Source organism: Falco cherrug, chromosome 2 (genome assembly GCF_023634085.1).
Source record: "Falco cherrug isolate bFalChe1 chromosome 2, bFalChe1.pri, whole genome shotgun sequence".
Lineage (NCBI taxonomy): Eukaryota > Metazoa > Chordata > Aves > Falconiformes > Falconidae > Falco > Falco cherrug.
The window spans coordinates 94,447,100-94,460,722 of record NC_073698.1 but is presented as its reverse complement, the minus strand read 5'-3'; the positions used below and the strand labels follow the sequence as shown (position 1 = coordinate 94,460,722).

General features: G+C 44.4%; 1 protein-coding gene across 3 annotated transcripts in view; it reads right to left on the bottom strand.

Moving 5' to 3' along the window:
- The window catches only part of GPM6B (glycoprotein M6B), a 111,883-nt gene that overhangs the window by 39,764 nt on the left and 58,496 nt on the right, over positions 1-13,623 (bottom strand). The window contains exon 1 of one of the 3 annotated variants that reach the window (XM_027798633.2): positions 10,605-10,623. The exons of the other annotated variants lie outside the window; for them this stretch is intronic. Within the exon in view, the coding sequence (XP_027654434.1) occupies positions 10,605-10,608 (4 nt within the window). The 5' untranslated portion in view covers positions 10,609-10,623. Of the gene's footprint in view, positions 1-10,604; positions 10,624-13,623 lie in introns of those variants that run through there. 3 annotated transcript variants of the gene reach the window in all.

The window sequence follows — 13,623 nt, the reverse complement described above, 5'->3', positions numbered from 1 at the left end:
TGGAAGGGCATGGGGAGAGACAGGGACGAAGACTCCCCTTGAATTTAATGAGGGATTCCATGCATAAATCATAGATACAGATGTGTGTGTATGCAGAAAACGTGTGTGTGTATACACATGCACATGAAGAAAACATATGTATATGATTACATACACATTTTTTATTGAGCAGAAAACCTTTTTAGCACTACTGGAACACAATGAGGAATACAAAGTGATTTATATAGTCATACAACAGCTATTAAGTTTGATAGCAAACAAACAACTAAGCATCATCCCAGTGCTACAGCCTCCTTCAGCTCAAGATTTCAGGGCTAAGAACCAAGGTACCCAGCATCAGACTGGAGTTTGCGGCACAGCTAAACCACACAGCAAGAGCACCATTTCTTATACACCATTATCTGCTCACCTCAGTATCCCAGGTTGAAAAGCTGGCCCCATCAATGCTAGGTTCAGCCACACACCACTACAAGACCCGCTCATGGACTACCGGGCAGTTGTGTGTCAACATTTTGAAAAGCCCATCTAATGAGGCAGTCAAAATGTTGACATAAAAGCAAGCGTCAAAGTAATGATTAGTACAAGGTACCGAAATTAATTATTTAAAGTTTCAGCACCTTGTAAGTCACCATTTCTGTAGCTGTTTCCCTGATACTGAAAATCTCCATTCCAGTGTAATTAAACTATATTTTGGGAAAGATCCTGGACTGGTTCTGTAGTGCAGCCCTGGACTGCTTGTTGAATTGCAAATATAGTTTCTGTTCACACACAAGCCACTAGTCATAAAATCTTCAGTTAAGACACTAACGAAAGGGTCCCCAATTAATCACTGTATTCTTCTCAAGAGCAGATATCCTCATTAGGAAAGGGGCAGGGCATTAACAAGTTCCACTTTGAGTGTGTCCAATTAACTCATCAACTAAATATGTGCCAGGCAACTTCGACTGGCCTAGCTTTTCCAGTCCCCTCTTTCTAGCTGCATCAATTGGGATCCCAGTCGTGTATAAAGTAGCAGTTCTTTTTGTGCTTTACAAGGCTTTTGAGAATGCCGCCGGTGGACAACAAACAACGGCCACTGAAGTGTTTAACAGGTCTTTCACTTGTGCCCATAAAAAGTTAAGTATGCACTTGGGGAGTACGGCACAATTGAAAAAAGAAAAAAAAAAACAAAAAACAAAAACAAAAAAAAAAACCCACAACCGAAAAACACCCTCTACCTTATAAACAGGGAATGACTTAACCTGCCAACAACGAGCACGGTTGGAGCTCCGTCTGGATCATGTCACGCCTCGATTTTTGCTGAACCTCGGCAGTGGGTGATCCTGCATACAAAGCGAGCTCTGAGACAAAAGCACTATAGGGTGAGTTAAGGACAAAGTAGCAGTTTTCAGCCTGGATTCCCACATAGGCTGTCAAGTAAAACCCCTTGCCAGGGCAGGATTATTCCCTACAGTATACATTTCCAACACACCGTCTTGCCTAAAATTTTCAGCGTCTGTAGTCTGGAGCCTTTCAGTTGTTTTGCGGGAAGAGGAATTCTGCAGCCTGGCAGATTTTGAGGCTTGGCATAAAGCAGGGCTTGCGCAACGGCCAGGGCCCCACTGCAGTCAATGCATGCAGAACCAGCAGCTTCTTCAGGAGCAGGATCCCAGCCTCTGAAATGAGGCCATTTCAGTCCCGATGCCTGAAAACCACCCAGACTCTCTTTTGAGCAATCCCACCCTGACAATGCCTAGTTACATCCCCAGTTCTCTCTTTCCAAACATGACATTCAATTGTTTTAAATGGCTGAAAGATATAATTTCTGAACTTTGTCACAAGTCAGAGAGAAATTCATTTAGCATCTACTTTTCTTCATCTGTTCCTTATATCATTCCCATCGAATTTTATTTTTGCTCTCTGGGTTTCAGCAATTTGCAATCATCTCTCTTGTGCTCAGAGCTTCCCAAGTGCAAACACCAAGTATTATTATTATTATGTGTTTGCTCTGGAGACCCTTGCATTTGTTACTCAAAATGGCACCAGGCATTTTTGCTCTTAGTAGTACTACACACATCTCCTGCATCTATCGCCACTACTGATTCCTGAAGTACCATCATCTGCTCCACCATTCTGTACCACTTGGAGAGGAAAATAAAGGAGCTAAGGAACCAGGGAAAGGGAGAAGAGATAGATATATTGAGGGGAAAAAAATTAAAACAATGGAGACTAGCACAAGGTAGAAACAACATCTAAACCTCTGGCTAAGTTTCTTTCTTTGGTCTGTAGGGGAAATGTGTCTGTGCATCAAAAAACTGTACTACGTCAAGTGTGCACTCACCATCTTGGAGATGACCGAAGGCATGTTGCTCACTCAACACAGGACAGAGCTCCTCTCATTGCAGAGCAGAGGCTTGCCCACAGGTTGCAGAAAAAGATCACAGCTTCTCATGCCCAGCCAAAATCAACCAGCCCAATTTGCCTGTTCACAAGTTTATTAGTACAGGAAAGAAAGTGAAGAACAACCACAGCTTTAGAAGTATTTCTAAGCACTTAATTCCAGCTATGGTCCTCAGAAATATTCAAACTAATTGCCTGTTTGAGTGTAGCACATACTTCTATTGCAGACAGAACATCACCAGGCTGCAAATGCAATCAAAGGCCCATTTTCTTAGTTTAATTTGCCATTAGTACACTGCAGGTTTATAGAGCCAAACAAACAACTACAACTGAATTCTCACTGCCATTTCAAACTGTTTCCAAGAAAATATCATAGCAACATTATCAGAGCCTCGAGTTCATGTAATCCTAAATTTGCTACAATAAAACAACACTAGCACCTGTTAGAAAATAGAAAATGTAGTCCTCCCGGGCAAACTGAGCATCTACACAGCTCCGGACCAACAGGGTCAGACTCCTGAGACAAAATCTATCATTTAAAGATCTTTTCACAACTTTAAGAAAGAGCAGATAAACCCCATATCCTAGGGTTTTATAGATATCATGCAGTATTTCAAGAGTAGCACTTACAATTTTTTAATACATACCAAACAGTGATGGATGTATTTATTTCAACCTAAAACATAATCATATAAATGAGCAGTAACATTTAACAGATTCCCTTCCATTTCGTAACTGTGAAGAAAAAACCCACCCCAACTGCAGCAGCACCCACTTCCTGAGTTGAAGATGCCTCTTTAACTGAGGGTGCTCATCACTGTGCAGCCTGTGCGCACCACTGCCCTGCGAACATCAGCAACTTGGAGAGAAAGCGATGGAGGCCTTGTCAGGAACAATCAGTTATTTCAGCATACACTGCGCTTAAAGTGAACTGAAAGTAGCTGCCTGCGTTACCCAGAAAGAAATACTGGGTTATAGGGCTGCAGGGTGGGTGACGGCAGCCCCTCCGCTCCTGTCCTGGCTGGCAGTGGGGTGGCTGACATGGGGAGCGGCCCCAAGAACCCCTGCCCTGGTGGCGGTGGTGGGGGGTCCTGGTGGGGCCAGGGGCAGCCAGCACCCATGGGAACCCACGCGGCCCCAGGGCCACGGGGCTTCACGGGTGACCGGGCTTGTCAGCCCTATTCAACCCCGCTCCCCGCACACAATAACCAGCAGCCACACTCCCAAATACGGGCCTCCCCCTTCTCCCCGCTTTTATCATCCTTCATATCTCAATGATGACAGGACTGAAAGGGCTTCTGATGGGAAATGTGCTTCGAATTAGCATATTTCCCCCTGTGTACAATGGAGGCATTAAGCTGCTGCATTTTCAAAGTCCAAACAAAAGCAGCCCGGGCTGTTTTTAGCAGCGCTGTCTGAAGTTTTATTCTCCCTTTCTCCCTCCTGAGCTGCAAGCATATTTAACAAATTTTCACTCTTTCTGAAAAGAGGGAAACACGACTGAGAAAATCTTTTTAGTAAATTATATTATTCAGTATATTTCAGACTTTAAAAGAAAAAAAAAAGGCCGCTCTTTTGATGTGGCAAAGAGCAACATGGTGTCCATGCAGCGTTTCCACTGAACCGCAGGCTTGGGGTCCACCACCCCAGAGACCTTGCCTGGCTGTCCCCAGGACTTGCATGGGACCTGTGATCAAGGACTGTGGAACTCAAATACATTCACAGTAACCCAATACAAAGGGTCCTTTACCCACAGCTTGATTTTCTCCCTGTACCAGGGGCACACTGCTGAAAATACCAGTTTTGAATGAGAAACTAAAACCACTGTGCTGCCAGGAGAAACAAACCAGCTCCCCCCCACCTGGGATTATCCTCTGGTTTAATTTGAGAGGTGAATCTCAGAAGTACAACCTTTTTGAAATGGCTTCAAATTAGAAAGCTATTTACCAGGGAGAGGAGGGCAGGAGGAAGAAGATGAAAATAACACAAGCTCAATACAGAAAGGAGGAAAAAACACTCCCCTATCAAAACATCTTTGGGCACCAACTGATAGGAGAACAAACCTACCTCAGCTCAGTGTGTTGGTCTGTAATTGCTCATTAGCACAGCTGGACCATTAGGAAGCCAGTTTGTGGCTTTCTTGGTAAAGAGGCATGTCTGACTCCTCCTATGTTAAAGAGAATTTTCTCTGAGAGGAAGACATAAGATTACATGGTCAAAATGTTTCTCAGTGGAAGGGTTTTGTTGGTTTTGTGCGGTTTTTTTCCTCCTTTTTCTTCCCCCTTCCAAGATTTCCAAGGTATTTATGTAATCTTCTATATGCGGCACAGCTAACAACAAAAATCACGCTCCTTAACAATGTAAGACTACAGCAGAAAAGCAGAATGCCAATGAGATCCCAGGCAGGCTGCCTGCAAGTAAGGTGGATATAAAAACTGCTCAGAAAAAAAGCCTGGGATGCAGCCTGCCGAAGGAGTCTTGTAGGATAAATGTCTGCTTTGTTCAGACTCTGCTGTTCAGTTTCAGAACATTTTCCTGAGGAGCAGGATCCATCTCCACTCCTTGATTTTTTTAGCAGCAATGCTCAACATACTCTAACAGCCTCTGCTGTGCATGAGCACTTTGCCCTCCGTTTTACCCTGCCACGTGCCAAGCAGCCCACGCAGCACCATGCTCCCTCCCGTACAGTGCCAGCCCAGTGGTATCCTGGCAGGAGAGGCATTCCGCTTACTGATTTCCACCAGAACTGAAGAGCTCCTGGTAACACTGTGGTATGGTGTCCATATGGCAATTGCACAGCAGTGACTGAGGTCTAACCATAGACACATTCCTCTCTGTGGCAGATGTTCTCAGATCCTTCTCACCAAAATGTCCTTTGCAGCATCAAGCCCCTACAGCCCGAGGGTTCATCTGCTAATGACTCACACTCTCCTCTGATGCAACAGCTCTGCCAGTAACAAGCCAACATTCCCCCCAGGAAAACTTTTCCGTAGTCTCCAATGGCCACACATTCACTTTAACAACGTCTTTGCTGTACTTGGGACCACACGTGACTGGATGGTGACTTTCTGACCACGTGAGCTAATGAAATCTGGCTGGAGAGTACTATGCGGTATCTGGCAGTATTTCTCTACCACCACCTGTAAACTGCCTTTAAAGGCTGGACACGCGTTTTCCCGTGCTCTGAGGCACTTCACAACTTGGTACCAAAATAGTGGACAAGACCTCCACACGTTACCACAGACAGGTCTCATGTCAAAGCTGAAGAAGGAAGGACGTCATTTCAGAGGCCTTCATTCGGTCATTAACAGATGGATGACAGTAATAAAGCAGTCTAGGCAGGAGACTGAGGAATTAAAGACCAAAATGGAGATCGGTTTTCTCACTCATACTAGGACGAGCAGAACTTCACTTTGTAAGCATTCTTTCTGAGTCCTTTGAAAGCATTGTTCAATCAACTGCCATGACAGCTCGGCACAGAAAGTGAAATAAAACAGATGTCAGCTCAAACTACAAATGGATGTACTTGAACCGCTGCAGTTCTAAGTCACAAAAAGGTAATGTATTGGGTTTGTGTGGCAAAGTTTTGGTATCAGGGTGGGCTACAGGGGTGGCTTCTGTCAAAAGCTGCTAGAACCTTCCCCCACATCCAACAGATCCAATGCCAGCTGGCTCCATGACAGACCTGCCACTGACCAAGGCCGAGCCCATCAGCAACAGTGGTAGCGCCTCTGAGATCGTGTATTTAAGAAGGGGAAAAACTGCACACAACAGCAACTCCAGCCAGAGAGGAGAGTTAGTCTATGTGAGAGCAACAACTCTGCAGACACCCAGGTCAGTGCAGAAGGCGGCAGGAGGGGCTCCAGGCGCTGGAGCAGAGATTCCCCTGCAGCCCGTGGCATACCCTAGTGAGTCAGGCTGTGCCCCTCAGCCCATGGAGGTCCATGGTGGAGCAGATACCCACCCACAGCCCATGGAGGACTCCACGCTGGAGCAGGGGAATGCCCAAAGGAGGCAGTCACCCCATGGGAAGCCCGCACTGCAGCAGGCTCCTGGCAGGACCTGCGGCCCCATGGAGAGAGGAGCACAGGCTGGGGCAGGTTTGCTGGCAGGACTTGTGACCCCATGGGGGACCCACACTGGAGCAGCCTGCTCCTGAGGGGCTGCACCCCATGGAAGGGACACACACTGGAGCAGTTTGTGAAGAACTGCAGCCCGTGGGAAGGACTCACGTTGGAGCAGTTTGTGGAGGACTGTCTCCCATGGGAGGGACCCCAGGCCAGAGCAGGGGCAGTGTAAGCAGCCCTCCCCTGAGAAGGAGGGAGTGACAGAGACAGCATGTGATGAACTGACCGCAACCGCCATTCCCCGTTCCCTTGCACAGCTGGGCAGGAGGAGGTAGCAAATTCAGATGTAAAATTAAGCCCGGAAACAAGTAAGGGATGGGCCGGGGGTGGGGAGCAGGTGTTGCTAAGATTTGGGTTTATTTCTCATTATCCTACTGTGATGTGACTGGTAATAAATTATCGTTTTCCCCCAAGTCGAGTCTGTTTTGCCTGTGACAGTAACTGCTGAGTGATCTTCCTGTCCTTATCTCAACCCCCGAGCTTTTAATTGTATCTTCTCTCCCCTATCTAACTTAGGAGGGGGAGTGACAGAGAGGCTTTGATGTCCACTAAAAACACCCAGTAAACTCAGCAATGAGATTTTAGGCTTCTTGGGGATGGGATCTATTAATAGAAACTTCAGGTAAGATAGTCTCATAACTTCAAATTCAGACGAAGAAAAGAAGCCCTCCACTGATTAGGAGATACTACATCTCACCTGCGGAATTTCTCTTCAGGATGGCTGGGGCGTGAGGAAAGGAAGTGAATGAAGTCAGAGCAGGGTAAAGCAGCGCCTTTCATGTTGCCAACACCCCAGAAGGGATGTGACCACAGTACTTTACCAATCCAGGAAATAATCTCAAATTCAAGTTTTTCTTCAGATTCACAGGATTCAGACCAACGATGAATACAGAGCACATGCTGCCATCCGCTGTGGTGTTCTGGCACAGGGCAGCACCCTACCAACAATGGCACCACTCTTCCTTTCAAAAAGCCCCAGAAAGACCGCTCTGTATACTCAAGTGATGTCGGGCTCTAACAACTCAGATCACTAGAGGGTACTGACCCTGACAGCATTCCCACCAAAGGTTCACTTGCTTTTTCTTAGACCTCAGCAGGTATGTACAATATCTAAGCTAAAATAAACAATCCTCATTCCATTCCTTTCGGCATGATGAGTCACTATCTTGCTGAAACAAAACTACCTTCTCACCTCCACACTGAGTAAGTGCTGTTAACCTTTCCAGTATCCCACCTACTGTTATTTTCTTCTGTGCAAGTGAACAACACAGAAGTATCTTCATGCCTCAGCTTTCAGTAAGAAGAGAAAGCCACACAAATTGTTCAGGACATACTATGCCTGCTCCCACAGGCAGAAATAGTTTCTGGCCTTCTGTATTAATTGAAAAAACAAACCCCCAAACTACTGGCACTCAAGCAGAAATTGATTTACTATGAAGTGGGACAAGTCCCTCGTGTCTCCTTTCCTGTACTTTTAACTCAGTCTAGCAAAATCAGCTTCCTGGATCATTACTATTTTTACTACTTTCTAAACAGTGCCATGACTTGGGGAATCTGGCTGAAGGTATCAAGGCAGAGACTTTTGGTCTTCTCAGAATATGGTAGAAACCTGCTAGTCTAACACTTCTGCTCTAAATGCAAGAGCCCCAGCACTAATTTAGACATACACACAGATGTTAAAGAAAAAAAGCATCCTGGGCTCTCAAGGCTGCCCTGGGACAGAGGAACAGGGTCCTGTAAAGTAGGAGACTCCTTTCAAGTCAAGGTTGGGGAGAGCTGGGAATACCAAATATTGGACCTGGGCTGCCGGGCACACCATGACCAAGATCGGGACAGCAATGCAAGTAGGCACAGAGCAGGGTGAGAGGAGAAGTAAATGCTTCCCCCCATTTCATCCTGCTCCATACCCTAGTTGGAACACGGTGCCTGGATGGAGCCCATCATTCACAGCACTGAGGTCTCCCACAGAGATCCTCGATGGTCCCAGGCACGCTGCATGAGCTGATCCCAAACTGGGGATGAATATCCTGTGTCCTGCTACAGAGAGGCTTCCTCATATAGATGTACCTCTGAAGTGCAACAACTCCAGAAACACCTAAATGCCTGCATGCTTGAAAACATACAAACCCTTCTCTCCCCAAAAGCCATACTCCTCCGTCCTTTGTATCTATGCTATACCTGCAATATAAAATCACCACGGATGTTGACAAAATTTCCTCTCTCTTCCAAATATTTCAAAGACAAAGGGTTCAGAGCTTCATACAAAATAAATCCCAATTAATCCACAAAGTAGCAATCAAACATATAAGATACCCTACAGAAGTCAAATGTAGTTCTCCCACAATTTTTAATCATCTTTACAAGGGCATGTAGTGACAGGACAAGGGGGAATGGCTTTAAAATAAAAGAGGGTAGATTTAGATCGGTTATTAGGAAGAAATTCTTTACTGTGAGGGTGGTCAGGCAGTGGAAATGGTTGCCCAGAGAAGTTGTAGATGCCCCATCCCTGGAAGTGCTCAAGGTCAGGCTGGATGGGGCTTTGAGCAGCCTGGTCTAGTAGAAGGTGTCCCTGTCCATGGCAGAGGGGTTGGGACTAGATGGTGTTAAAGGTCCTTTCCAACCCAAATCATTCTATGATTCTATGATCTGATGTAGTATTAGACATGTTGGTCCATCCTGATAACTACTGTTGGAGATTTTTTTACCCAGGACACAAAATACTAACAACACAGAGAGGGTCCCACTTTCCACCCCTACAAGTTGAAGCACTGTTATGAATACACTGTGCAAATAAGCCCTGTGCAATCCCACGGAAAAAAGAAATTTCACACCTAAAGCTGAGCAAATAGATATTCAGAACTGCAACAGAGAGGGAAGACATAAACCCAGCTATTTCCATCTTTAAATATTTGTAATTTCTACTACACAACTTGTCATTTTCTTTTCAAAAAGCTTTTGCTTCACAATGCTGGTGCAAACCCTAAATTTAGCGATATGGGTAAAGAATCTCTATTTCTCTACAGTAAGCATTTTAGGAGGAGTTTCTGCCTCCACCTCTCCTGTGGACCACATTTCAGCCTGCATGTAGCCTTTCTTCACTATACAGAATAGCTGATGTGCATGTAAGTGAATGAAATTAGAGGGGAAAGTATGTTTTTTCTTGGAAACATGCTATTACAACACAGTGTTGGAAAACAAAGTACATAACCGAATAGACTGTCTTTTTGTGTTTGCTGAGATACTTCACAAATGTAGGACAGGTGTATTATCCTTCTTTAATGCATAAAAAACTAGGCCAGAAAATTTGCTTTTGCAAACACTAAAATCACTTTATTGATCTTCCACAGTATGCGCCTAGATTTCCAGATGGACTCTAAACTACAGGGGTCAATTAGATACAACAGATATCTTTAAACATACCAAATTATCTGAACAGAAAACGTTAAGAAATGAAATAGGTTACCATTCATCTGTACTACATTTTTCAGGAGCAGGAAAGCTACTTTCAAGTTATCCCTAAGGAACATTTCTGTAATACTCCTCTGAATTTTTAGCTAAGCTATTTCTTTCTTTCATGTATTATTTTTGAAACTTTGTAAGAGTCTCCTAAATTCTTCATGCTAATTAGATTCTAATCCAATTCATCAGATGTGGGCCTCATCAGTACTCTTTGCATTAAGGACTTGCGACTCAAAAAGTATCAAAGTTGCTTCAGTTCCTCCTTGGCAAGGGAGGGCTCTTCAGCATTTTGCTCTAAGGAAAGCTGTCAACCAGAGACTGAAGTGAGCAGCACAGGTTACATATCTATCTTCTAGCAAGCTTCTCATCTCAATGGCTTTCGTATCATTTACTATTTATGTTTGTGCTGAAGTGCAACATCAGAAGCATGAACTATTTTCACCTGCACCAGCAGTATTTTATCTTACCAATTTATTCAACAATGCTCCTTTTTAGAAAGGATTTTACAGAGTCAGATGCAAAAGGAAATGCAGTTTTAATAGTGAGATGGTTAAAACTCATACTGCAGTTAGGAAATGCAGCAGGAACAATAACTAGCAACTATGACATTACAATTAAACACTGGTACCCAATACTTACTCATTAGTGTCCTTCTGGAATTCCGCTCCTTTAAAGTTTCATTCTTTTGACTTCAAAATAGCTATGATCTGCTAATATATGATATGCCTAAACCCCCCTCTGACAAGCTCTACTGACACAGTCATATTTTTCCCACTTGCATTTTCACATCATCTGAATGCATGCATTGTCAGCCTCCTCTGCCTCCACCTCCCCTTTCCTACATTATGTGCAGTACTCATTTGTTTCAGATCATAAAAAGCACTAGTGGATTCTGCAGCCACTAAAAAGAAGTAGCCAGCATATGGGATCTGTGGGAAATTTGATCCAGTAAGTGAAATGAGACTCAACTTTAGAAGTAATTGATAAACAGGAGAGAAGTTTCAAATATTATTACAGGTTAGGTTGCATTTTCCTTTTGAAGTTATACAGAAGAACTGTGGCCATTGCCCTTGCGGGAAACCGCAAGAAACATTATGGGGTTTCTTTAGGAACGAGGCAGATGGCCCTGGTTTCAAATATAGAAGACCTTCCTACACAAAACAAGAGGTGCTGGCACATGATACGTGGGTAGAAGTATGTTTCTGGGTACTTTCCTGGAAATGTGTGCACCCATGAGGTGAAACAGCAGGGTAAGAGAGAGAAGAGAGAGGGGAAAAAAAGAAAAATGAAGCTGAGAAGGAAGAGGGAAGCAGGGTAAGCAGCAGGCTCAGAAGGTACGGTGACAGAGGAAAACGCAAAAAGCATCGCTTTCTGAGCAGACGGGGAGTGTACATGGGAATTCAGATCACCACATTGATCACTATTTCTGAATGACTAAAGAGTACTTGAGATGGTGAGCAAAGAAATTACTTCAGTTCAGATGCAGGAGGTGGCAGAGCTCTGTTAGACTGCATCCACCTCCCACACGAGTAGGAAAGCAGCCCTTCAAGTCCTGCAGGAGGACAGGACGTGCCAAACCCACAGCGGGTTTCACCCCACCACTAGACTACTTCAGAAACCCAAACTGGAGACTTCCCATCCAAGCAGCAACTACCGGCAGTTGCTTTCTCACTCATGGTCTTCCTCCCCTGTTGCCTGTCAAACCGTGGGCTCGCTTTCTTTGTCTCCCTCCTGAATAACCCCCCTCCTGCTTTCAGCCTGTACTTAATCCTCCAGGAAACCTCACTCCCCCCAAGAAGAAGAGTGCTTCTGTACATAATCTCCAGACAGCAGCTGTGACCCCGGTACCCAGAAAGGGGATCATTGTGCAGAACTGTGGTATCAGGGATGAACTTCCCCTCTCCCCGCTGCCATTTATTTAAGGGCTGCTGGAAGTGTGCTGTTAGTTTATGCACACACACTGCCAAGAAGTGATTTTTGCTGGCAGCTGTGGGGTGCTTGTCCCTTCGCCTTTGTTGCAGGCTACACTCATAATCTCCACAACCATCTATTTTATTATTTCTTATTTTGCATTTTAAGAGATTGACCTTCCCACCTGCCAACAGAAAGAATACTTGGTTTTTTGCATTCGGTTCTTGAGGCTGTGGCAGTATTACAGAAAAGTCACTTTGTCCATTTTTAATATCCAGAACTACAGAACAGCTGTGCTTTCTTGTAGGCTTTTTTGTATGAGAGTGTCTCAGTGACAATACTAAATTCAAGGCTGCCGAGGCTCAGACCTGAACTGCCTGAACAAAACAACCCTACTCCCCCCCCCCCTTTTTTTTCTTTTTCTTTTTTATACACTTCATACCAGTTTTCAAGACATACTATCCTACCAGCACCAGTTGGTAAAACAACGGGTGTTATTTTAAGGCAGAAGTATTTGAACTGCCTAATTCTTCAGGGCAGGCTTATCAGCCTTTTAGCATACTCAGCTTTTATTATTCTGACATGAGATAAACTTACGTAACAGCACTGAACGTACTAATTTATGGGATAACAATATGGATGTCAAGTTTGGAACACTGCACTTTTGTTTCAGACTGTGGATATTTCCCATACTCCTAAGAAAGGCATATGCTGTGCAAACACTTTTAAAAGCATCCGAGTGGAATTCAATATATTGAAAGAAGCTAAAGTACTCTGGAGTGATTAACGCGCTTCAGCAGAATGACACAAAAGGATAATTAAGGGCTAAACCCACAGAGATACTGAGACAACCAAAACCTCTCCAATTTCTTCTGCAATTGATCAGAAAATCCCACTTGCCCATTGATGGAGTTCAGGTGGATGTAAAAGTGGTTCCAGATCACTGCAAGTTACTACAAACTTTCCCATCTTTTAATGTAAAACCCCACTTTTCAACGATTTAAGTGTTCCTGTTTGGAGACAGTGAGGATACACGTGACCACAAAGCTGAACAATGCCCCTTCTCTGCCTCCTTCCTTGGCTAACTTTTCTTCCTCATGTGTAGAAGAGTGCTGGAAGCCATCCACCCAGAATTTTGACTGTAGCAGAGTAAGAGTCAGAGCAAAAATGGTATTAGAAAGACAGAACTATGTGAAATAGCAAAAATGCCAGGGGAGCAAAAACACCGGGACTTGTAGTTTTCCGAAATTAGCCCATTTGACCTATCCTTCATTCCAGAGGACAAATACGAAACACCTCAAGGATGGAGACATGCCTTCTTCCCTCTAGCTCAAAAAAAGTTTTCCAGACTCTGCCTAAGCAATCCAAGGCCTCATCTCCCCACTGAAACCATGCGTAAATCATCACCATTCATTTTTCTGAAATGGATCACAGCAAAACTATTTTCTTTGTTTTGGTCCTTCCCAAAGTCTCCCAGCTGCTCCCTGAACTACTGTTGATATCAAAGTCCTCAAGCAGAAAACAAAAACAACCAAAAAGCACTCTCAGTACTTTTTCAAAGGCTGAGACAGATTTCCAGAAGGGATTTCATACTGAGCTACTCTTTGCCCACCTTTAAAACACACCTTCCCTTCCCTCCTTAAAAGAGGTACACACACATACACATTCCTGCTAGCTCTGGGCACACATCTTCAGGGTTTGTGGACCTGATGATGAAAGACACTTTGCTAACATGGGCTGGAGAAAA